General features: G+C 49.0%; 1 protein-coding gene across 1 annotated transcript in view; it reads right to left on the bottom strand.

The window, feature by feature from the left end:
* The window catches only part of LOC144159219 (uncharacterized), a 69489-nt gene extending 46326 nt beyond the window's left edge, over positions 1-23163 (bottom strand). The window contains exon 1 of the mRNA XM_077690581.1: positions 22828-23163. Within this exon, the coding sequence (XP_077546707.1) occupies positions 22828-22909 (82 nt within the window). The 5' untranslated portion in view covers positions 22910-23163. The remainder of the gene's footprint in view (positions 1-22827) is intronic.

The following is a 23163-nucleotide window of genomic DNA, read 5'->3' as shown; positions in this document are numbered from 1 at the left end:
ATGTATGTATGTATGTATGTATGTATGTATGTATGTATGTATGTATGTATGTATGTATGTATGTATGTATGTGTGTGTGTGTATGTATGTATGTATGTATGTATGTATGTGTGTGTGTGTGTATGTATGTATGTATGTATGTATGTATGCATGTATGCATACATGTATGCATGCATGTATGTATGCATGCATGCATGTATGTATGCATGCATGTATGTATGTATGCATGCATGTATGTATGTATGCATGTATGTATGCATGTATGTATGCATATATATAGAAGGCAAGCCTCTGCTGAAACGTTGGCAACAATCGTGGTTTCTACCTTGTTCGAAGTGTTAAGTAGAGACAGAGGCACACGAGAAAGATGTTTAAAAAATAATAAAAGTTTACTGACGTTTCAGGAAGAGGACTTCCTTTCTTGGAGTGAGTCTCTGTCTTTACTTACCCTATTTTCTCGCGCTCTTTATGAGTTTTTTGTTTCCAGACTATATATCGCTATACATTGCTGTCACATGACAGCAACTAGACTTTGTAATGTGTGTCTGCCACTCTCTGGACTAAACGAACATTCCCCTCCCTTCTACGTCTCCCTCACCATGTCCTGAAGAATATATAATTTTTTACGGCATTTACATTTGAGGATTGAGCGGTGCTTGACGTTGGCGGTTAGGTATTGGGCGAGGGCGTCTTCTGATTCCTCGAGTGATTGATTGATTGTGGGGTTTAACGCGCCAACGCAACGCAGGCGATGAGGCGCACCGTAGTGGAGGGCTCCGGATTAATTTTGACCACATGGGGATCTTTATCGTGCGCCGAAATCTCGTACACACGGGCGTTTTTGCTTTTCGCCTCTATCAGAAAAGCGGCCGCCGCGGCCGGGAATCGAACCCGCGACCTCGTGCTCAACAGCGCAAGATTCCTCGAGTGACATCGGTGTGGAGTAGTGGTTAAGTTAAAAAGAACTGCGAGTTGGGCTTGTTGGTGTAGGTTCGGGATGGGAACAGCGCAAAACAAAACGAACAAGAAAGACCATGGGACGAAGCGCTAGAAAGACGACCACGGGAAGCGCTTCGTCCCGTGGTCTTTCTTGTCCAAGCTTTGTTTTGCGCTGTTCCCGTTCTGAGTGGTCAAGTTACTTTGCTGTCATTTACTGGTTCCTGTTCCAACCTACTTGTACTATAACAAGTGTTCCTGTTTGTGTGCGCTGGTTTGTTTTTTGCTTCTATGCTCGTTTGTTTGTTCCTTGCCTCATTTGCTTGCCCGTCCGTACGTCCTGCCGGCCGGCCGATTTCATACAAGAAATCGCGGTCGCCCTATATACTGCCAGTACTAAATTTTTCAGACGCTACATCAGTCGCTTGATATGCCATCGCAAAAAAAAAAAAAAGAATAAAAATTTGGAGGCATTAAAAACCACCGCACCTTTCCATACTTGAGAAAACATGAATTTTCAATTACCGTATAAACCGGAATATAGGTCGAGTTTTTTTCCAAGAAAATCTGCACAAAAGTCACCCCTCGTCTTATATAGCGGTCATTGGCAGAATGTAAATCGTTGGCTGGCAACAATGTACGAGCGTAGTCCGCATAGAGTTAATACTACTGACTCTAGAGCAAAAGCTGCCCGGCCAGCCCGTGCATTGAAACCGTGCTACACCCGGGCGCTGACATGATGCCACCCTCACAGCGTTGCCCGCTGCCTTTTTGCCTACTAGAGTTGGCGGCAGTAGTCGGTATTCACCTAGTAACCAACGCATTCCATCATGGCAGCCACCGTTGCTGTGACTGCGCCGTGAAAACTTTGCTGTGCAGAAACGTTGTGTGAAGTTTTTCCTGTGGTAGGTAGCGAAATTTTGTGCTATGCTGCCGCGTTAGATGCAGTTTTGCATTCTCCGCAACTGAGAAGGGTAGCGACTAGATTAGCGGGTACTTCGTACGCTCGGAGAGATAGCGTTTGCGGGTGCGTCAGGGGAGTTCGGTCGTCGCTTCGGAGTTGAGCGGACGTGTTTTTTCGTGCTCCTGTGCTTCGGAGGGGCTTCATTTCGGCGGCCCGTTGCGCGCGCGGGCCGTTGGACGTCGCCTGGCTTTCGCTCTGCTGGTGTGGGCGGTCGAGTGCGAGTGAGCGCGCCCCCCCAGTACCCGTCTCCAAAGCGGTCGGGACCGCCGCAGACTTCGCTCTTCGTCGCACCATGCTCGCCTCCGCGCTTCACTGTTCCCTTCGAGGTTTCTCGTCTCCCTGACGCAGCATTACGCCAGCCAACAGTGTTCGTGGTGTGTTGTGTGCGACGGAATCGACCACAGTGGAACTACTCTTCTCTACTCTTTCCTCACCTTTCTAATCTTTACTTTTCTTTCTCCTATTCTATTTCCCCAACTATTCCCGCTTCCGGACTGTGTTAAATGCAGGTGAGCTCCCATGAGAGCTTAATAATAACCCAGTCCATTTATTTTCCTGCTTCCTTTAATAAGAAATCACTTCCCCCTGATTGCTTTTTTCCCCTGATTTTTTTTCTGGTGGCTTCCCCTGTATTCGCGCATGCGCTGTTTCTGTATATATCATTTTTTGTGTGCTAAAAGAGTTCAGTTGATATGCAGCGCTAGTCCTGTGTAGTCTTTTCTTTGTTGTCCCGTCTGTACAGCGCTATTTTAACATGTTTCACACGCCTCCCCCCCCCCCCCCCCCTGCATGCGTCAGCTGATTGTTTTCGCAATCTATTGAGGTGCTCTTTACAACTACTTGCTGTTCTAGCGAATGGAAGTTCAAACTGGACAACGCTTCCAAGAAATGCATGTAAATGGAAATCGTATTTGTGACTGCACTTTATGCTAAACAAACATGCTTTCTGTGCCTGTTGCTGTGCCTGTCTACGAGGCCCCTGCAGCACGTGTGTCAACTTTTTTCTCCAGTTGAAATGCTTTTAGGTAGTGGCCCTTGCATTAGCTTAGATTCAATAACCGTGAAATACCCAAGCCTAATATTACTAAGTTATGTGCATCAAGAAACTCTCTCAAGAGATTTTCCGTTTTTCTAGGTACGCTTAGAAGATTTGTCATTGATTGTATGCTTGGGTACGTCACACAAGGTACATGATTAATGTTGTCAGGTTACATTAGGTCGCAATAATTCTATTTAATACCAGCTTAAACAAAATCTCGACAAAAGCAAACCAGAGACTAGAAGATATCATGTAGAACGCGCATTTCCATTCTGGGTTTGTGGAACTATAGCTTTCAGTACTTCCAACTACAAAGAAAGTAGTGCAAGTGTTCATTAGTCGCTGCAGGGCTCTTTACCTTTTAAAATTTCATGCCCCCTCTCCCAGAATAAGGAAAGAAGAAAATAGTGTGAGGAACTCACTATTTTCAGCAAAGCTATGGCAGGTTTAAAGCCAATAAACGGACAGGGTTAAAAGCCAAAAAACCTGTTTGAGGAAAAAACAATTTCATGATAAAAAAGCTAAGCACTGGAGAAGAGGAGAAGAACGAAATAAACAAATAAAAGCAGAGGCAGCATAAAAGAGCAAAAAATGAACAAAGCAAATGCAATTCTACGAGGCAGTTAGTCACGAAAGCTTCCACGAAGGAGCAGACACTTCAGGAGAAATATTAAAAATTTATAAATTATGTACCCTATTTAAATTATGTACACAGAAAATCAGACATATTTCAGTGGGAAGGACAGAATAATTTTTCTTAACGCCCCACCACACGGGTGCCCATCTCGCATGAACGAAGTTTACTCCTCCCCTACCTCCTCTGTGCAGGTATATACATGGGCCATATGAGAGCAGAGGTGCAAGTATACGTAATTAAACAACGTCGCTGATCCGCCGAATTTAAGAAATGTGTCATGCAAAGCATCAAATATATTCTCGAAAATTTCAGATTGCGTGTTTCAGCGATCGAAGGAGCATATGCACCAATCGCACACACCCATACAGGAGATTTCTGCACCTACATTCGGGATTACCTTTCGGCTTCGCCTTGTCCTCCTCTAGAAAACCACCTTATCGTGCAAATAAAGTTACTATTATTATGATTAGTTGGCGGTTGTTTTATCTCTGACTCAAGTACAACACCGTTCAGTGAAAGTATAACAGCACCCGTAAACAAGAGCCTAGTTTTACACTAGGCATGGTAAAATGGTTCGTACATTTGTTTGTTTTTAATTTACGAATCATATACGATTAAAAGGAGCCGATCTGCCCAGACATGTTTCGCGTAACATGATATGACCGGCTGACAGCGAGTTCAAATCGGCAGCAGCCACTACGGACATGTAGGGAAGGTGTCCTTGAAGATAGGCGGCGGCGGCTTTATTCCGTATCGTCGGCAGTCTTCGCAAGCTTTTCTTCGCAAGCAACGAAGTGACACAGCAGACACTAAGGCGTGTTAGAGTGAACCTTTGTAAATTAGCCCCACACGACTGACGCTCCTCACAATATACCGAAACTAAATTTGGCGCCTCAGCCCGACGTCTTCTTTTTGCTTATAATTTCATTTATTTTTGTTCGTCAAGCATAAATACTTCAAGAAAACTGATAAAAACCATACAAACTCGTAAAGAAACTCAGTTATTGCCATAAAAGTTGCCTATTTTAGCTTAGGGCCCTAAATTTGTGCCTCATTTTCAAGAAAAATTGTTAGCCATATCTTCAACTACTGCTCTGGCAACTACAGCGTGGCATCATGGCGGCATCCGTGTTTAGACACATTTTTGAGCCAGCTTTACCCGCCTCGTCCGTCGCCATCGCCATTCGTGTCGGACTGTTCTCTCGCACTATCAGGCCATTATTTGATTTCGCTTTTCTCCAGTTTTTCGTCTTTTACTCGTCTATTGTGCGTGCGTGCGTACATTTCTGTACGTCTCTGTTCCGAGATGAGTGGCGGCAGTCGACGTCAGTTCACCGCGACGTTTAAGCTGACGGCGATTGAGTCACCGAGCAGAATGGGAATATGGCGGCGCAACGCCAGTTAGGCGTTTTGGAGAAAATTGTGCGGTACTGGCGGAGCCAGAAAGCTAAGCTGTGCGCGTGCAACCCCCGAAACCGATCGTTCCATGGACGTCAAGCGCTGCACCCCGAGTTGGAGAACAAAGTGGCGGACTTCGTCCGGGAACTTCGCTCACGATCGCTCCGGAGGCCATGCGCGGACCGGCTCCGCGAACTGTACAATGATTGGATAGCCAGCGACAACAAAAAGACCCATACGGGCCGGTTGCGACCGTGTCAAGTTGGGTATCCTTCTCTGGGCAGTCGCTGCCCGATGACATGGTTACACGAATATTCAGGAAGTGCTCCATCAGCAACGCGTCTGATGGCATGGGCATGGAAGATGACAGTGCGAAGCAGTCATCCTCGGACGACTCTGAGAGCTCGTACGAGTGACTTCGGCAGGCATAGTGAGTGGCAGTGACGGACGGGTGTCGAAAATAAATATAGACATTGTGAGTGCGCTTCTGTGTCGAATTATTTTTTTTTGTCAACTTTTCCCACCTCAAGGTAGGGGGTCGACCTATATACCGGGTCGACCTATAATCCGGTTTATACGGTAGTCCGCCGAGGCACACCCTATGTTCCGGGTGCAGCTTGGACACGCAAACAGCCGTTTTTTTTTTTTTCTTCCCGACCGACTGCTTCCTGTGCACAGTGCACGCTCATTACGGGCACAACAAAGACGGCGTACAGCCGTGCCCTTCGCGGATCTCGGAAGAAAGTCGCCCCTGCCGAAGTAATTAACAGAGCGTGAGAGGCCAAGGTGGCCGTGCACGTAGGCCGACCGCGGAAGGTGGGCGCTCCCACGCGCGGTCGTGCCGTATTTGACCAGAAGGGCGCGGGCGGCAAAGGGGAACGTCCGGTCGCTCGCCCGCAGCCTTCAGTGTATACGCGGCGCTGTCCTGTGTGGGAATGATGCCCAAATCGTCTGTTGGTTTTCCGCCATTAGCTTTAACCAGATTGTTCTGGACACGCACGGCGGACTGTGCGAGAGCTGGGTAGTCTCCTACTCACGGCTGCTTAAAGGGTCCATGCAGACAAAATGCAAGTTCATTTTAGTCGAAAGATTCTGTGTGTTATAGTGCCCCCAGCGTTTGTCCGGAAGCAAACGATGCTTTTTAAACTGAGAAATTAATCAATGTAAGTTAAAAGTTTGATTCTCCCGCCGAAAACTAATGCGCCAGTAGGCTCTGCAGCCTACTGCGGAGCCTTGTTTACCATCAGTCCTTCTAGATGGCGCCACCATACTGCACCGGGCGGTTTTCTGCCTTTGCTTTGTTTGTGATCATATGTGCACCTGGCTTGTTTTCGTTAAGGTAGAAAATTATCGTTTCGTGGAACATAAAGTATGCTCTACAAACAGGGTCACGCAAGACACCACCGCTTATGCCAATTGGCCAGTGTCGTGTAAGACAATTCCAAAGCGCCGCACTGCTATTCTGCAGCCAGAAAAAGCATATTACGCGCAGTACCAACATCAGTACGCATAGGTACTTCTGCGCGTACGTGTACTTTCGTAGCTTTCCCACCGTTCGTACTCCAAAAAGAAGAATGTGCTCTGCATTTAAGCGCAAATAGCTCGTTCGGCCATTAGGCCCTGCCTAATTTACGTTTTCCTTTGCCTGCCTCAGCCAATCGCACAGCTGGGCATATGACATCATAGGTTCTGTTGCGTGAAATGAGCTAGTAAGTCGCATGGCCATCCCCTTTTTCCCTAATTACTTAGCTTATTTGAGCGAAGTGTGCGTTAAAAGTGGTGACAGTATGGTTCTAAGGAGGCAATCATTCGAATGAACCAAACTTGTGTTTTGTCTGCATGGCCCCTTTAACGTGCACAGCACTCTCGGAGCGCAGGCTCGACAACTAGGCTCAGCTGGGTCAGAAGGTTTCGCAGGCTCAGCAGCTAAGTACAACATTCGCCTCGGAAGCTTCCGTAGTCCTTGAGAAAGGGGGCCACGTTTAGAACGGCGGTGTACCAAGGTTAATCGATCAGATTTAGGGGAAAAACCCTGAGGTGGAGTAAGTTCCTACGAAGGAAAGTTTGATGTTCACCTCCATGCAGCTGTACGGCTACAAAGGAAAGCTGTACAGCTTTCTCATAAACTTCGCAGTTGAAAGAAAAAAAAACGTGTTCCCCTAAATCTGATCAATTAACATCTGTTCACCGCTTCGAGTTGTTGATCAATTCGCTCTCTCGCTACAAACTGCTAGCCTTCTGGTTAGCTCAGTTGATAGAGCTACTGCCCGGTTGAGCGTTGGTACCGGGTTCGAATCCTGGACGAGGGCGAATTTTTCTTCAACTGCGAAGTTTCTGAGAAAGCTGTGCAGCTTTCCTTTGTAGCCGTACGGGTGCATTGAAATGAATGTCAAACTTTCCTTCGGTGTACCATGGTGTAAGACTGTCTTGTGCCGTCAGGTTGGCGGGTCGATTGAGTCGGTTTCCAGTGATGAAAATACTCGCAACGGCGGTAGAAAGTGTTAATTTTTGACCAAGGAGCATGTTCCGTCGAAACGATTGAGTGAAGTATTTGCAGGAAAATCGACAAAAAAATTTTGAAACGGGCCTTTTTTCCTGAGCAGTGGGAGATACTGTTGACTATCGGTCGTCCGGAGGGCCAAGCGCTCCTTGTAATCCGCGGGCAACGACGGCGCCGTTAACATACGACCTCCTGAGATTTGTATCCACCCCTAGCTTTACAGATCAATAAATGTTTTCTCTATTTCTCTCTCTCGACAATAAATGCAACAAGAAACATTCTGGGTACTTTAGGCCGATAGTGAACATTGTTATAGACTCTACGAGAAAGGAGAACGATTTACGGCCCAGATAACCAAGGCGACGGCAGGGCAACCACATTCGTGTTTTGCAGGAACGCTTGTCCGTCCGTCTGTCCGGCTACCGCAAGCCGACTGCAGGTAGCATAGCGGTAAACAGCGTACATAGCGGAAGACATGTATGCATGTGGTGCACCGACATGCCTTTTTGTTTTCCGCTCGTCCGTGTCGTTACATTTCACGCAGTACTCGCAGTTTTTGATCGCATACGTCGTGTTCCATTCACTGGATACCCCCTGCTGTGGCTAAATGACCAAACGGAAGCTGGGCAACAAAACATTATTGCGGTTCCCAAATGGTGGCCGCCGGCTTCAGGGGTTCCTCGAATACATTCCTGGGGTCAGCGAAGCCCTCGGATTCCAAAAAAGAAGCCCAGTTTGGCCGTGCCTGCGGAATAAATTCGCACACGATTGCCCAAGTCTTTTTTATTACCCCGTCCTCATATCTTCCCGACCTTCCGGAACTATGTGTCTTCAGAGCGCCGCAGCCGAATGGTATACCGCGTATCGCGATTCTTAACTGTCGTCGGTGGCTTGCATACTTCAAAAGGGAATACCGAATGTGGCCGCAGGTATATGCGACTCTATTTAACAGTGACTGAGCCACGTATGGATCCGCTGCCCAAAATTAAGTGATGTGGCACTTCTGTTGAGCTGGGGTTCAATAACAGTCTCCTGTTACGCGCTACAGTTGTGCTATTTACCTATGCACACACACCTCCTCTACCGCCTCGCAAAAAGAGCCCCCCTTTTGTTCCACCCGGCTACAAGGGGTCCCCGACACGTCCACGGCTAGTAACCACTGTCCTAAACCCTCAGTGCGTGCTTTCCGGCAGCACTGCGGCCGCATGGGCAGCCAAAGCCCGGAAGGGCTTGTCGATTATGCGATACATTGTGTTGCGACGATAATTGGAACACTAAAAAATTTTCCTGAGTGAACTGCCGCTCTGTTCGCGCTCAAACTTCACACGAAGGTCGACTTTTGTGGTCTATTTTGTTTGACACCGGGAACAACGACGGTACTTACCTGTTCATCCTGAAAATAAATAAAAACGATTTTCGCCTATGAGAAAATGGCAGCTTATTTATTTAGACGTGCGAGCCCGAAAACCGGGTTTTCTGATCGTCTGCTAGCTCATTCCTAGGTGCATTTTCTGATCGTCTGCTGCACCATTTGGCTCCTTCCTACCGTGAATGCCAAACGTGCGTTTCGCTCTGCATACCCCAGGTGGTTCCGTCGTTCCAACATCAACTTGCGCTGGCTCGCACGTCCAAGTCAGCCGCCATTTTCCCATAGGCGAAAATCGTTTTTATTTATTTTCAGAATACACAGGTAGGTACCATCGTTGTTCCCGGTATCAAGCAAAATAGACCACAAAATGCGACCTTCGTGGCAAGTTTGAGCGCGAACAGAGGGGCGGTTCGCTCAGGAAAAATTTTAAAGTGTTTCAATTATCGTCGCAACGCCCTGTATATCAAGCTGCTGCACTTCAGGGATCACGGCTGTTGAGGAAAACGAGCGGAATGCAGTGAGAGGGGAGCTAGGGGGGGGGGGGGGGGGGGGCAAAAACGGAGAAAGGTATTGACAATGTACCGGCTTGCGCATGGCCATTGCACATCACTCATGTGTTGTATGAGCGAAAAAACAACTCGTTTTGCCGGTGCACGCCAATCCGTAGTCTCTAGAAACGATGCCAGGCGGAGATTTCGAGCTTTAAACTGTGCATTTGCTCCCCCACACGGAATAAGACGTTCTGTTCTCCAACGTGCGGACGTGGTTTCGATTTCCGAGCATACGCCTGGCCCATTTGTGAAAGGTCCCAGCGCTCCTATAGTTAAGTTCGTGCTCAAGAACATCCAGGTGGTGTCTAAAACAACCTAGGAAGCATCCACAACGCCACGGCTTAATCGCCCAGGTGCACGCACTTCGGCCCAGATTTGATTTTCCAGGAATACGAATGGCGGCCGGTCGAAATGGATGGCAGCGCCTACACGAACAGCCCGCGCGGACTACGGTTGGTGCTGCCGCGACGGTACACACACACAAGAAAGCGACGGCAACGTTGCGCAAGTCGGCTCCGCCGCGAGAGGCCGGTTGGGCGAGGCCACGGAACGAGTTTTTCTTTTCCTTTCTTCGGGCGCTGCTTTTCTCGGTGGTCCATTCTGTTCCGCGACCGGCCCGTCATTACACGTAGGCCGCCGCCAAGGGACAGGAGCGCTCCTGCACAGCCGCATTCCTTCCTGCGCAGCTTGTTACGCGTGCGCGCTGCTAGCGTGACCGCTTCGCTGGGCACACACGCTCGCCGCTTCCTATGCAATTAGCAGCCAAATCTGGCGACGCCATCGCTCTTCTTCCTTCCTCCAACGGAATTTGTGGTCAGGGGAGTTATTTGTATTGGCCTCGCCTTCCGTCTAAGCCTTTTTCGCTCGCTTCCAGAAGAGAAAGGAGCAAAAAGAGGGAACGCTTAGCTGCCAGGAAGATGCCAAAGGGATAACGGACCAGCCTCCGGTTCATCCTGTCTGGTGACTGCATTCAGGCTTGTTTACTAATGATGAAGTGCGCTGCACCGCGCTCGTTGCACGCAGCTTCCCGCGTTTGCCCACCGGTACACCGCAGGGTTTCTCCTGGAGCTTTCGCTCTTCCTAAAGTGCTGTCGGCTCGGCAACGCTGCGCCGATTATAATGACGTACGGAAATAGCCCTAAAGTAGTTATATTCCTCTCACACCCCGCGGCGCTGTCTTCAGCGCTCATTTCGATTGACCGTTACGAGGGTGACAGAAGAGACTGTAAAAACGCAGGCTTCGCAACCCCCCCCCCCCCCCCCTCCCTCGTCGCAGCCCCCGTTAACTCTTCCCTTTTAATCCCCCGTCCCTCACACTCATTCCTTCGCACTCATATTCAGCATAAGCCCAGTGCAGCAGCTCCGGTTGCAGCAAAATACCTGTTATAATGAATGACAGCGCCGGTCCAAATGAATTATTTTGCTTGGCGTGAAAAAAAAAAAAAAAAAACATCCGCCACACAGCAGGGAAACTCAGTAAACTCCCTATAGCAGACAACAGCAGCCTTGAGAACGTCCTTGACATCAATTTTACGGTCTAGCAAGAGCAGTTCAGAGTCGTGAGCCTGCTCTCCTCTCCTGACGCCACGCGGGCTTTCCAGCCCTCTCAAGGAGCCCACCTGTTTTGGGTCGAACTGCCCCAAGCTACAAAAAAAAAAAAAAAAAACTCCTTCTACTCGCACTTCCCTTACTTGACGTAGCGTTTTCCTACCACAATAAAAGCTACCTCCTCCTCCTCCTCCTGGTGAATAACCCTTACTTCAACTGCCATTGCTAGGAGCCTATAGTTTCGGTTTTCAAACCAACAGTATACATTTGCGGAGGCCGCGGGGCATATATTAGCGATTTGCATGACCGTATGCGTAAGGGACAGGATTTTTATTATAAAGAGACGCTGATCCTGTCTTTACAAGGTTGATATTCCAGAACACAATCACGCAGCATTACCAATTACTGCGGGAACCCTAAGAGGAGGCGGACGAACGAACATTTATTACAGCAGCCAAAAATAATTATGCATAAACAGTGCAACTGGTTTCAGCCGACTCCGACACCCGGGAACCTTTTTTTTTCTTGCTGCCTTAAGCCCGTTCTACATGGGGCGAATTGCGCCTGCGAATTCGCAGTTGCGGCGTCGCCCGTGCGCCAAAACGATTTATTTTCTTATTTTCACTGCTGCGACATATTGCCAAATGCTAAGCGGCGTTCAGAAGAGAAGTTCGACTCTTCCAAACATTTGGAAATTCGCCACAGCAACGAGAATAGATCGTTTTGGCGCACGAGCGGCGCCGCAGCTGCGAATTCGCAAGCGAAATTCGCCCCATGTAGAACAGGCTTTAGTAACCACGCTCCCTGAGGCCTAAAAAACCGGTTTTTCTCTCTCATTCTTATCGGAATCTGAACACACCATAATCTTTCTCCAAAAAACCCAAACGGGACTTACAGAGCAACCGGTTCTTCGTGAAATATACAACATCCTGTTTGTGTAGTTGCCGATTCAGTAGCCAACACGTGGAGAAAATTTGTTCGACTGACGTAGGCAAAAAATATAAAGAAAAGATACATTCGTAGGACCTGCTCCTTTATTGATTTCAAAGCTCTGGATCAGAACCGCGCACTGATAGTCCATTCAGAAGTGCGACAAGTCCGTATTGCCCATCCGTATTGCCCATCTCCATACACAGGGGTGGCCTTCTACATAGTTATCTCAGGTTTCAAATTTCGTATCAGTGCTCATTTAACAGGCGCCATTCTGGAGCAATTCCAGTGGAACTTGGTACCAAGTGCAAAGCGCGGTAACGAAAATTCCCCGAAAAGATCCAGCGAGACCCGCCGCGGTGGCTCAGTAACTAAGGCGTTGTGCTGCTGAGCACGGGTCCGACTCCCGGCCGCGGCGGCCGCTTTTCTGATGGACGCGAAAAGGAGAAACGCTTGTGTGTTCGAGATTTCGGCGCACGTTAACGATCCCCAGGTGGTCAAAATTAATCCGGAGCCCTCTACTACAGCGCGCCTCGTCGTCTGTGTACCGTCGGCGCGCTAAGCTACATAATAAAAAAAATCATAAAACGAGCCAAAAACATTCCTATATATTTACTGCGTTTCAATTTATCCTGCCTGCCATTGTAACGTTGTTTCTGCTTTTATATTCTGTGTGTAGCCCCAAATTCCTAAACAGGGCCCGTCGAGGTGTTGCGGTTTACCTACTTCATCATTCTGAAACGATGTCCAAGAATATTCGGGTCTGATTTGCAAAACCACCTTTTACAAATCCGTACTCTCTTCAGTGCCGATATAGCCTCTTCGCATCCTCCGCTCCTTTTCCTTTTTTGTAACAAGTTGTTACAATCATAACGGCGGTGCACAGCCGTTGCAACTAAAACAACTATGTAGTGGTGGTATAGTGATGGTGGCGATGTTAGCACCTCAAAACCCAACTATGCCTAGCCTCCAAGGATGTCGGCCTCCGAGGCCGTGTAAGAAAGCGGAAGCGAAGAGCTTCGCGGCTGACGTGACAGACCAACCGTTTTTAGAAAGTCGAAAATGAGAGGTCAGGCCGGTCGCTTTTTTTTTTTTTTGAACCAATCGGGCAAGCACGAGCCAAGAGAGACCACCAACAGAAGATTCCCTTTGACTCACTGTCGCCGCGAAAAAAGGTCCTTCCCTGTTGCGGTACCCAACAGGTTCCAATACTGGCGTTGTGTTTTACCGATGCGGCGTTTGCTTTGTGCATGTCAGCTATATATAGGGCGCGTGGACGGTGTGCCGCTCTCTAAAGCGGACCAAAGGGCGAACAAACTGACCCCGCGCTACATTTTTCTACCGGTATAGGTAAGTGCCGTCCAGAGGGGAAAAAACTGTGTCACAAGCCGTTCCGTCTCTAGAAAGGTTCGCGTTCGCTTGCGCACGGCCGCTGCATATATCTGTACTCCGTCGACCCGCAAAGATGTCTTCTGTCAGGCGGCGACAACGCCGCGGGTGGGCCGCGATCTCGCTTGCTTGCCCTGCCTGGCAGCTCATATTCACGGCGCCCCTCAGGGAGCTACCCTGGCCCCAACGATGTTGCTCCATAAGTATGCGCCGCGGGAGGCGCACGTCGCACAATAGTAACGAATGAAACAAGAAGGGGCCCAACACGTACATCTTGAAGGCTGTGGGAATTCCTCGCCCGCCATGACCAGTCTCCATATTCGGTAAACTCCATTGTTGAGAGTCGGACGAAAAAAAAAAAAACGTTCGCGCAAGAGGAAATGCCAGATCGTGAGCCCATTCTCCGCAAGGAACGGTCGGCGCGCACACCCCAGGCGGCATCGGGCTATTGACCTCGGCCGTAATGGACAGTGCACATGGTTCCATGCACTGTAGTCAGCGGTATACGCAGACATCCTGGCTTTTTCTTGCTCGGGGTTCTTTTTTTTCCCTCGCTTCTAAGCAAGACCCACCGGGTAGTCTTTTTTAGATTCCGGTCCTTTATGCGCAACCGCGTGGGAGCAGCGCACGTAAGTCACCCTTTTAAGGGACGTTTTGGAAGTCTTGATGGAGTTGCCTTGACCCACATAGCTATCGTTAGCCGTAGGCCATGGCGAGCACGCTTCGCCTCCAGATCTACGCCCACGAACATGCTGATGAAGCGCCTTACGCAACCCAGACTGCGTATACGATGCGAACAAAACGCCGTTAAACTTGTTTTTAAGCTACTTCCTCCTCGTACACGTAACCCTGTACCGGCTACACCTCATAGTCTAGATAAGGCGTAAAGCGCCAGCAGGACATTTTTGAGAATGCACCATTATATCTGTTCTCTATTTTTTCTTATTCCATGAAAAAAATTAACCACTAAATGACCATGCCCCAGGTATAGGTCTGAATGGCGGATTTCGAACGGATTTCGAACGTGCATAATGCGGATTTCGAACGTGTACAAGCAGTTTGCTCTCAAGTAAATGATACGAAGGTATTACGTACGCGCTCAGGTATTTTTTCTCTGCTGACAGACCTTCTTCTACCCAAATAGAGCCCGGATGACCACTACTCCTGCAGTACGCCCACAAAAACGCGCAGCCGTCAACAACTACCCATCGTTGTGTTCCGCCAGCCTCTGATAACGCTCTCTTCGGAATGGTTATGTCGACTTCTGCCTAAAATTTTGTTTCCTCCATTTTTTTATTATTTTATCGCTGTTTCTTTAGTCGTCAGTGCACCGCCAACGCAATCTCCCTTCATGGTACTCCATACCTTTGTTGGAGGGCCCGCATCCCTCCAGCGCCCACTTGATGTGCCAAGCACGCGCGCAGCGCAAGCGAGCAAATCGCGGCAGTCAGCAACCGTGCTGTGCCCCTTCCACAGAGTGCCACCGCCGAGACCTTGACGCCCACAAGCCGAGCAGGCAGGACAGACCGTCTGCCCACGCTGACTTCTACACGTAAGATGCGGGTTCCAGCTCCTGGGGATCCGTTGGCCAGCTAAGACTTCACCCCATGACGTCTCAAGCAAACTGACCACTCGCGCAAGCGCAAATCGCTGCGGTCGCCGTCCTCACGATGACGACGCGTGCATGCCACGGCCATATTTTTGTTCACTCCGGCGGCAGCCGAGCGCGACTTTAACGGCCGCCACGGAGAAGGAAACAAAAGCACGCTGGAACGGGTTCTCGCCATCCACTTCGCCAGTGTCGGTGCTGCTTCTGGTCGCGAGAGAGCGGCCGTCTTCCCAGGCCGCGCACGTGAGCGCCGGCTGGGTGGCGGCACGTCGCGAGGAAAACTGCGCCGACACCATCTCCAAGTCAAGTCCCAGGCCTCTATAACGCCACCTTCTTTGTCTCTCTCTCTCGCTTTACAGTGCGCCGTCACAAGTCTTCTTTCTTTATGTCTCCACCGGAACAGAAATAAAGGAAGGCCGCGCCGTGGCTGTAGCTGTCAGCGCGCCTCCCATGCGTGAAAACGCACCCGAGGAAGAAGAGTCAACTCCGCGGGAGCGAATCGGGCGGTTATCTCTCTCGCTGCTTTGAGCAGTCACCCATGCGCCGACGACCGTCGGGTCGGGCGAAATGTGAAATGCAAAGTGGACCTCGTTTTTGCCGTCCTACTCGCTCCTGCTGGAGATAAAAAAGAGGGGGAAATTTGAATCCGGGTTTTCATTTCCCGGACAAACTGGGTCTCTGTATACGCAAAGCAAACTGCGATAACACAATGTACACCGCACCTGGCGCGGGGGCAACAGTACGCGCAGCAGGCCACTACTGTCACGACAGGGCTGGACATGCGCAAGAGACCGTATTTTACTACGTAATTAAACATATTACTATACGAGCGCAGTTTTACGTGGCTAACACCTGGTGTGGCCAGCAGCCATCTGGACGTCCAGGAACTCCTGGCCTCCACAACGGAGGCTGCCCGCTCATCTCGTAGATTCCTGGACTGGGGAACCACTCCCGCCACGACAGCAACGTTTTTCTGTTACTGCAGTCGAACCTCGTTATAACGAAATAGTATCGGGACAGCATATTAGTTCGCTATATCCGATATTCGTAAACAGCAGAGGAAAAAATCGGGTGTAACAAATCGACAATCTGGCTCGCGCAAAAATACTTGATATAAAAATATACATTTTTGAGGCTGCCAACCCACTATAAACAAGGTAACCCTCACTTTTTTCCTTGTTGAATTTCACACTCAATGAGCCGGAACATGAGTACGTGAAATTACAACAAAACAAGGTTCACTTGACAAAACAGGCCTGCGTCTATTTAGTTGATGAAGGATGTGATCTTCATCTGGAGACTACTCACAGCACTGAGCAGGATGGAGTTTTCCAGAGTGTCCACGAACAAAAAGGTCTTTGTACTACTGCAGTTTCGGACGACGGAGGTTTCTTTTCGTGTAGCTTTTCAGACTCCTGGTCATATATTTTTTTCGTTATATCCGATATCGCTTGCGTCTCTCACGGTTTCAGTTTCGTTATAAAAGAATAAGTGTCATTGAAATAAAGCCTGACCAACCAAATTTTCTGTTTAGTTTGCTACAGCCGATAATTCGCTCTATCAGTGTTCGTTATAACGAGGTTCAACTTTACTACTACTACTACTACTAATGTTGAATGTTGGCAAACACGGCCGCCCACATCCCCTCCAGCTCATCAGCCAGTTTCGGACGACGGAGGTTTCTTTTCGTGTAGCTTTTCAGACTCCTGGTCATATATTTTTTTCGTTATATCCGATATCGCTTGCGTCTCTCACGGTTTCAGTTTCGTCATAAAAGTATAAGTGTCATTGAAATAAAGCCTGACCAACCAAACTTTCTATTTAGTTCGCTATAGCCGATAATTCTCTATATCAGTGTTCGTTAAAACGAGGCTCACTACTACTACTACTACTACTAATGTTGAATGTTGGCAAACACGGCCGCCCACATCCCCTCCAGCTCATCATCCTCATTATCATCCTAATCATCCTCGGCAACGTCATCACCATCACCATCATCATCATCATTTTTGTGCCAACTGCAGTACAAAGCCTTCTCCATCTTCCTCCAGCCGATCCTGTCTCATGATGCCCTATCCCTGCTCACTGCGCTCAGACGTGGCTCGGTTATAGACGTCTATACAGCTGGACTGCTAAGACCTTCCGCAAGCTGGAAGCCCGTACGACTGGCCCAATTCGGCCCCCTCATTAGCTCCTTTATGCGTGACGCTAACTCAACTCCTGCTTTTTCAACGTTCCACGTAAGCGGAAAGCGAAGTTGGCAGGCGCTTCCGCCTGCGGTGGGCACAGCTGTTACGACAGTCAGCGACCGTGCAGCGAAACACGGCAGGCTTGCGCCGTTGGGCACCGGCGTTGTCGTGTTCAATTGTTCGCTGTGCGCTGGATATTGTCTCGCTATTTCATCTGAACCAGCACAAAATGTATTCGCCTCGCTTCCCTCCAAAGAGAAAGTGTCCTGTGGAATGACCGAAAGAACCTGCAGAGGTTTGCGAGTGGCTGTGCGTCTTCTATGGTTTCCTTTTTTTCCCCGAAGATTCACCCCGTCCAGAATGGCTACGATGCATAATCTGAATGCATCGTAATTAAACCCCCCGGAAATCAGGGGCCCTGCACGAGTCCAAAACCGGCTCGGCAGTTCTAAGGTATGCGCTGTGGTGGTACTAGGCGTCAACGAAAGCACTGTAAAAAAATACCGTTAATTAGTCGCAGCATCAGCGTTTCCTTTAATGGGTGCCGATGTTCCGCGCGAGCAGAGCCGGTCTTTCGCGTTTCGCTAGACCCTAACGGCTGCGACGCCAAAACTCGTCCAGCCCTCGAACTCACGTCCATACCCAGGATTATACTAACAGCGCGCCATCCAAATGAGTCTACGCCGAAAGCGTGCACCAATTAACAGAGAGTCAGATTTGCATCAAATGATGCGCGACTCGAGAATGCACGCCACGTTACCGTGCACCCGGCGTAACCTCTCTTCCAACTCTCACCCCCTCCTCCTCTCCCTCCAACCCCCAATCTCCCCCTCTTATATATTTCATTTTTTGGTCGTCATCAGACCGCTATTGAGCGCCCATCTGGGTACGGCCCGTTCGTATTGCCGAGCGGGGCTCCAGGCACCCGGTCGTAAAACGAGACGCGGCGCGACCAGAACCAAAGTGCGGTTGTTCGCGACGAATCTCTGAACGGGGCTGCATTTGTTGTCGGCGGCGAGGCCCGCGTCCAACAGTGCGGATCCTCGCGCACCCCGCAATTCGCCCGTGGATCAGCCCCGACAGGCCGTGTGTCCAGCGTCGGACGTGGGCCGGCCGGAAGATGCGCGCCCTGTCAAGGGCAGCTCGTGTCACTGGCCTCTGGGAGCGACGCCGGTCTCCGCCGCGGCTGTGTTGTACGCACGGGCGCTCACGACGTGTCCAGGCAACGGACACATCGACCCGTCCGGCCGCCGCGCGATGCCGTGTCCAGAGGGGCACGAGTGTCGTGACCGCAAACTTGATGCTGCCCTTTTTCCGTCATCGCGCGGGGGGTTGTTCCCGGGGAGAGACAAAAACATCCTCCGTCGATAGATCTGTTTCGGAGCTACGCGCATCTATAACGAGACATGAGAGGGTTCGAGGGGTTCTGCATTTATAGCTGCGGAAAATGGCGAGATAGACGGCGGAGGAAAGAACGAGTGATTCAAATTCGAGGATTCGAGTAAGGAAGGGAGTTAAGTAAGCGCTCACCATTAAATTTATTCTTTCTTTCTAAGTCAGCAAATAATGTACGCAAGTAAGTAGAGTAAGCAAGTGAGTGAGTGAGTGAGTGAGTGAGTGAGTGAGTGAGTGAGTGAGTGAGTGAGTGAGTGAGTGAGTGAGTGAGTGAGTGAGTGAGTGAGTGAGTGAGTGAGTGAGTGAGTGAGTGAGTGAGTGAGCGAGTGAGTGAGTGAGTGAGTGAGTGAAAGCACACAAATAATTTTAAAAAGTGTATGTTGAAATAAGTACAAGGTAAATTATTTTTATTACGTGTACCTTACTGCTGCAGTATAAAACCAACTGCGTAACGTATCGAATTTTTTCTTCGCCTTAAAGTGCCGCCATTTGTTGCTTTTACCCTTAAAGCCGAATGTGCCCCATGTTCGTTAAAAATGCGCATAAAAATGCGAATTTCAAACCCTTCTTGTAAATTCTAGGAGCAACGTTCTGCTGAAATACTTTGGATTCACCATCTTCTAGGAATGCTAAAAACACGGGGTGACGAATTCATTTGTTTTAATTTTCGACCCCTTTAAGAGCGGACTTCACATGTTGGCCTACAGTGCAGCAAAAGTAGAAGATAAAAACTACAACCAAAACCAGACGATTAGTCCTGTCAAAACTCGAAAAGGGGGATTCTAGACTAGGGCGCACACCATAGCGAATTTCTCCGAGTTAATTCGGACAACCACGGTGTTCTTCGCGTGCACCTACTGCAGGGTATCGAACTCGCGACCTTGTTCTCAGCAGCAGAGCTCATCAGCCACGAAACCATTGTGACTAACAAGAGTGCTGGACGCGTTTGCGGAGGCATCTTTAGGCATTGAGCGTAGAGCTTCCTGAATGTTCCTGGAACGGGTCGGACAATTCAAACGCGTGAGGAATACGAATGATGTCGAGGTTCATCGTGCATGCAGAGCTAAAGCCAATGCAAAAGTACTCACTCCACTTATGCGAAAGAAATCAACCGTGGAAGCAATATTTCCCTACTTTATATTCCATGGACGTGCCCCCATCTTGCATCGAAGAGGGAATAATAATTGAGGGCCTCTCTTTAGGCCAGAGGACGGGTAGAGGTACCAGCAACGGATTACAATCAATAAGGCCAACCATGACAGCCGTCCTACATATGGCGTCGCCAAAGAAATGATCTTGTGTATTTAACCACATCGGCAATGAGACCATATCCTCCTGAGTATTCTATCAAAAAATTTCTTTGCCCACCAGTTGTTCCATCAAAGACGTTCCACCGAAAAATTTTCTCTTCAAGTTGGAAACCATGCCCAGCAGTTTTACCGGAGGAGGAGGGCAAGCCATACTGTTTCGCATTCATAGCACGCAAATAGAGTTAGGTTTTCGTGGAATTCACTACTACTACTACTACTATTACTACTACTACAACTCGCACCTAGTTGTCGCGTCCGGTTATTTGAAGAGACTAAAACACGCGCCGCAAATACGGGACTCGAAAAACGGCGCATAATCTATGCAGCTACGAAAATAAAATAAAATAAGACTTCAGAGTTTACTGTCACTTTTCTAACCATTTCGCAGCCTCAATTTCAGTCCTCGCTTTAAAAACATAAAACTCAAAGGAACGGAAACTCAGTACGCTGCAGAAGATTTGCTGGTCCTCATTGATCTTAAGGTACACCGATCGATAAGCGACACGAATCATTTCAACCCCACACTTTTTACTCCAAATATAATTCGCACTGACCACTACTCAATATATTGTGTTCAATTTCAGAACTAACCCAAGTCCAGCTGTGTGACCGGTCGACGTCACAATAACCGCTGCCTGAGCGAGCGTATACACCGTATTTTCTCGGTTTTATTCCCCATTTTCTTTTTCATCTATGGGGCTCGAAGTAGGGAGCGGTTCTTAGACTGGAAGCATATTAACATTAAAAATACGGTCTCTTTAGTCTTTATTGCCGCAACTCAAAAACGAACGTCTTGTTTTGGGGGGCAAACTCATGAGGAAGACGTCCTAGCTGAAATTAGGATAAAAGTGCTGTTGGGATGGACATGAAGTTCCGATAACCAACAACCGGTGGACCACCGGGTAACGGAGTGGCTATCGAAAGAGGAGACTAGAAGCAGAAGATCGTTAAGTAGAGGAAAGGACGCGATAACGAAATTTGATGGCGAAGAATGGATTCGGACAGTGTAGGATAGGGAGGGGCCTTCATCCTGTAGTAACACAAATGTGATGATGATGATGATGATTGTAGCGAAACTGGATACGTTGCTAAAATCACGAGATGCTTATATTTGACAAATTGACAAACTACAATATGTAACTATGTCTCCTCGCAGATAATTTCCAACTACATTTATTAGAAACGGAATAACGCAACGATAACTCAGGTTCGCACGACTGAAAATATCACATGAAAAACGGGGCCGCCGCCCCGTACAAGCATTTGGCTACGTGTCGTGACGTGTAGTAGCTATATACACCATGTCTTCACGAACAATACGAACTCCGGCGGCTGCCGACAGCTACCCGACATTCCGAGACGGAGTTGGGAAACACACTGGCCCTTTGTGAGGTGCTTTTGTGCTGTCAAGCGTAGATGAATGCCAGACAACGGAGGGGTCACGCTGGTCAACCTCATAGGAATGCTTTTTCTAACAACGTTTACAAAGTGTCTATAAACGTTGCTTTTTAAGGTGTGCACTTAAAAAAAAAAACTGTCGTGCCACGAGGCTCACTTTAATGCTTTCCTGGAGGAATGAAAACCTCCCACAAATGTTCGCAATTTCGCCAAAGGGATGTACTGAACCCGAAAGAACAACAAACTGTCTGCAACGTCGCGAACATATCTTTTTTGGCCATGGCGTTACATCGCGTTGGTGGTGTCGTTCCACTCGTGTAGCACTTTTCGTGCTCCTTTCCGTTACCTGTGTCCTACGTTGTTGTTTATTTGACAAAGCTTAGAGCGAATACTACTATGTTACGTTGCACTGGCCTAGTTAATTTAGCCTTTATGACTTTTTGATTAATCCGGTGAAATCTATTTGCGTCCCCAACTAGACAGTCGTTACGCTGCAACTGCTTCACGTTTCCTAAACGTTTGTTTAACTGCTTACTCTGAGTCTTCCATCAATTATCTTTGTGTGATGCCAATGATAACTGAGATTATGTTGACCAAGACTAGGGAGAAACTCCGTGATTAGGTTTTTTCGAAGGCAGTTCATCCGACCAGGTACAACATGAACTAAAAGAGCCGCAAATGTTTGTTGTATACATTGCTAACGCCCATCTTGCATTTATTTTAGTCATGCATTGATACGTCGACGTTCCCACGGCTCCAACGGTATCATTCATTAATTCGAGATGTACAGGGGAGCTTTCGACGGCAGTGTACAAACGCTGAATAGGAATGATATGAAATGGAGAACAGCTTTAGTTAATTCACTCGTATACCTTCCCTCGTTTGTATGAGCGCATCAAGTACTGCCCCAACGAGGAAACTTGGAGCTAAGAGCACCGCATAAAAATCGGAATCACAACGAAGAAATCTTTCAAGCAGAAACAGTCGCAAGAAAAAACAACAACAAAAAACCAACCCCCATACCTTGTTCATCTCAGTCATTTCAAAAATAGCGCCTTTCCAACACACCTTCCGCTCTGCTGGCAGCAGCGCCGAAGCACTTCGGCCCGCAGCTACAAAATCACGACCATAAAAGAACCCAGACCCTCTTCAAACCAGGCCACACTGTCCTCTTTTTCTTTGTGCATTTTTTTTCTCCTCCACGGGGAGAAAACCGATGACTCAGAGCTTGGGCACCCGTACGGCATGTGCTATACTTGACTTGCGTAAACGCGTAGAAGACTACGCGCGGCTAGAACCGTGTCTGTCACCCAACGCGTCGCGCGGCCTGCAATCATTCCCCCTCCCTCCAGCGAACTCACGCAAGGCCGTGCGACGCGTGTCACGAGCCGCTCTGGGCGGAAGCGGCTCGTCATCATCAACGCAGAGACCGAAATCGGCGGGGAGCCGTCACGGCGCAGAAACCACAACCGCGCTCCAAGGTTTCCTCGCCACAACAACGAAGTCGTCCTGTTATGCGCGTCGTCAGCCTTGGCCGCCACAGCACCCAACAACAACGCACCGACGAACACAGCAGCGTCCTTTCGGGTGGCGGGAAAGAAAGCGGCGAGCGAAGAGATTCCGCGAACGGAAGCAGACGACGCGGCTTAAAAATCGTCTGCTCACCTTGCGGAGCCGACGACGGGGGGCGGAAGGGTGGTGATGACCAGAGGACGGCGACGAGCAGAGCTCCGAAGGCAAGACGCATGCTCACATGGTGGACGATAGCCGCCGCTGACCACGGGGCGTCCGCTACGACGACGCGTCACCCGAGCAACAGCGCCTGGCGCGCGCGCGCGAGACTGGAGTGTGGACCCCGCAGGGAAGGGCGCTCTCCCCTCTGCTGTTCGTCTGTCCAACGGCCGACGCGCGCGCGGGACAAAGCTCTTCTCTTCCCCGCGCGGGCTTTCGCGACGACGACAACGCGGATACTACGCGCGTACACAATACGTAGTAGAGCTG

The sequence above is a fragment of the Haemaphysalis longicornis genome, unplaced genomic scaffold, assembly GCF_048455015.1.
Source record: "Haemaphysalis longicornis isolate Haplotype H1 unplaced genomic scaffold, Haemaphysalis longicornis Haplotype H1 scaffold_10, whole genome shotgun sequence".
Classification (NCBI taxonomy): domain Eukaryota; kingdom Metazoa; phylum Arthropoda; class Arachnida; order Ixodida; family Ixodidae; genus Haemaphysalis; species Haemaphysalis longicornis.
Note: the sequence above shows the minus strand (reverse complement) of the source record. Positions and strands in the feature narration are given on the sequence as shown.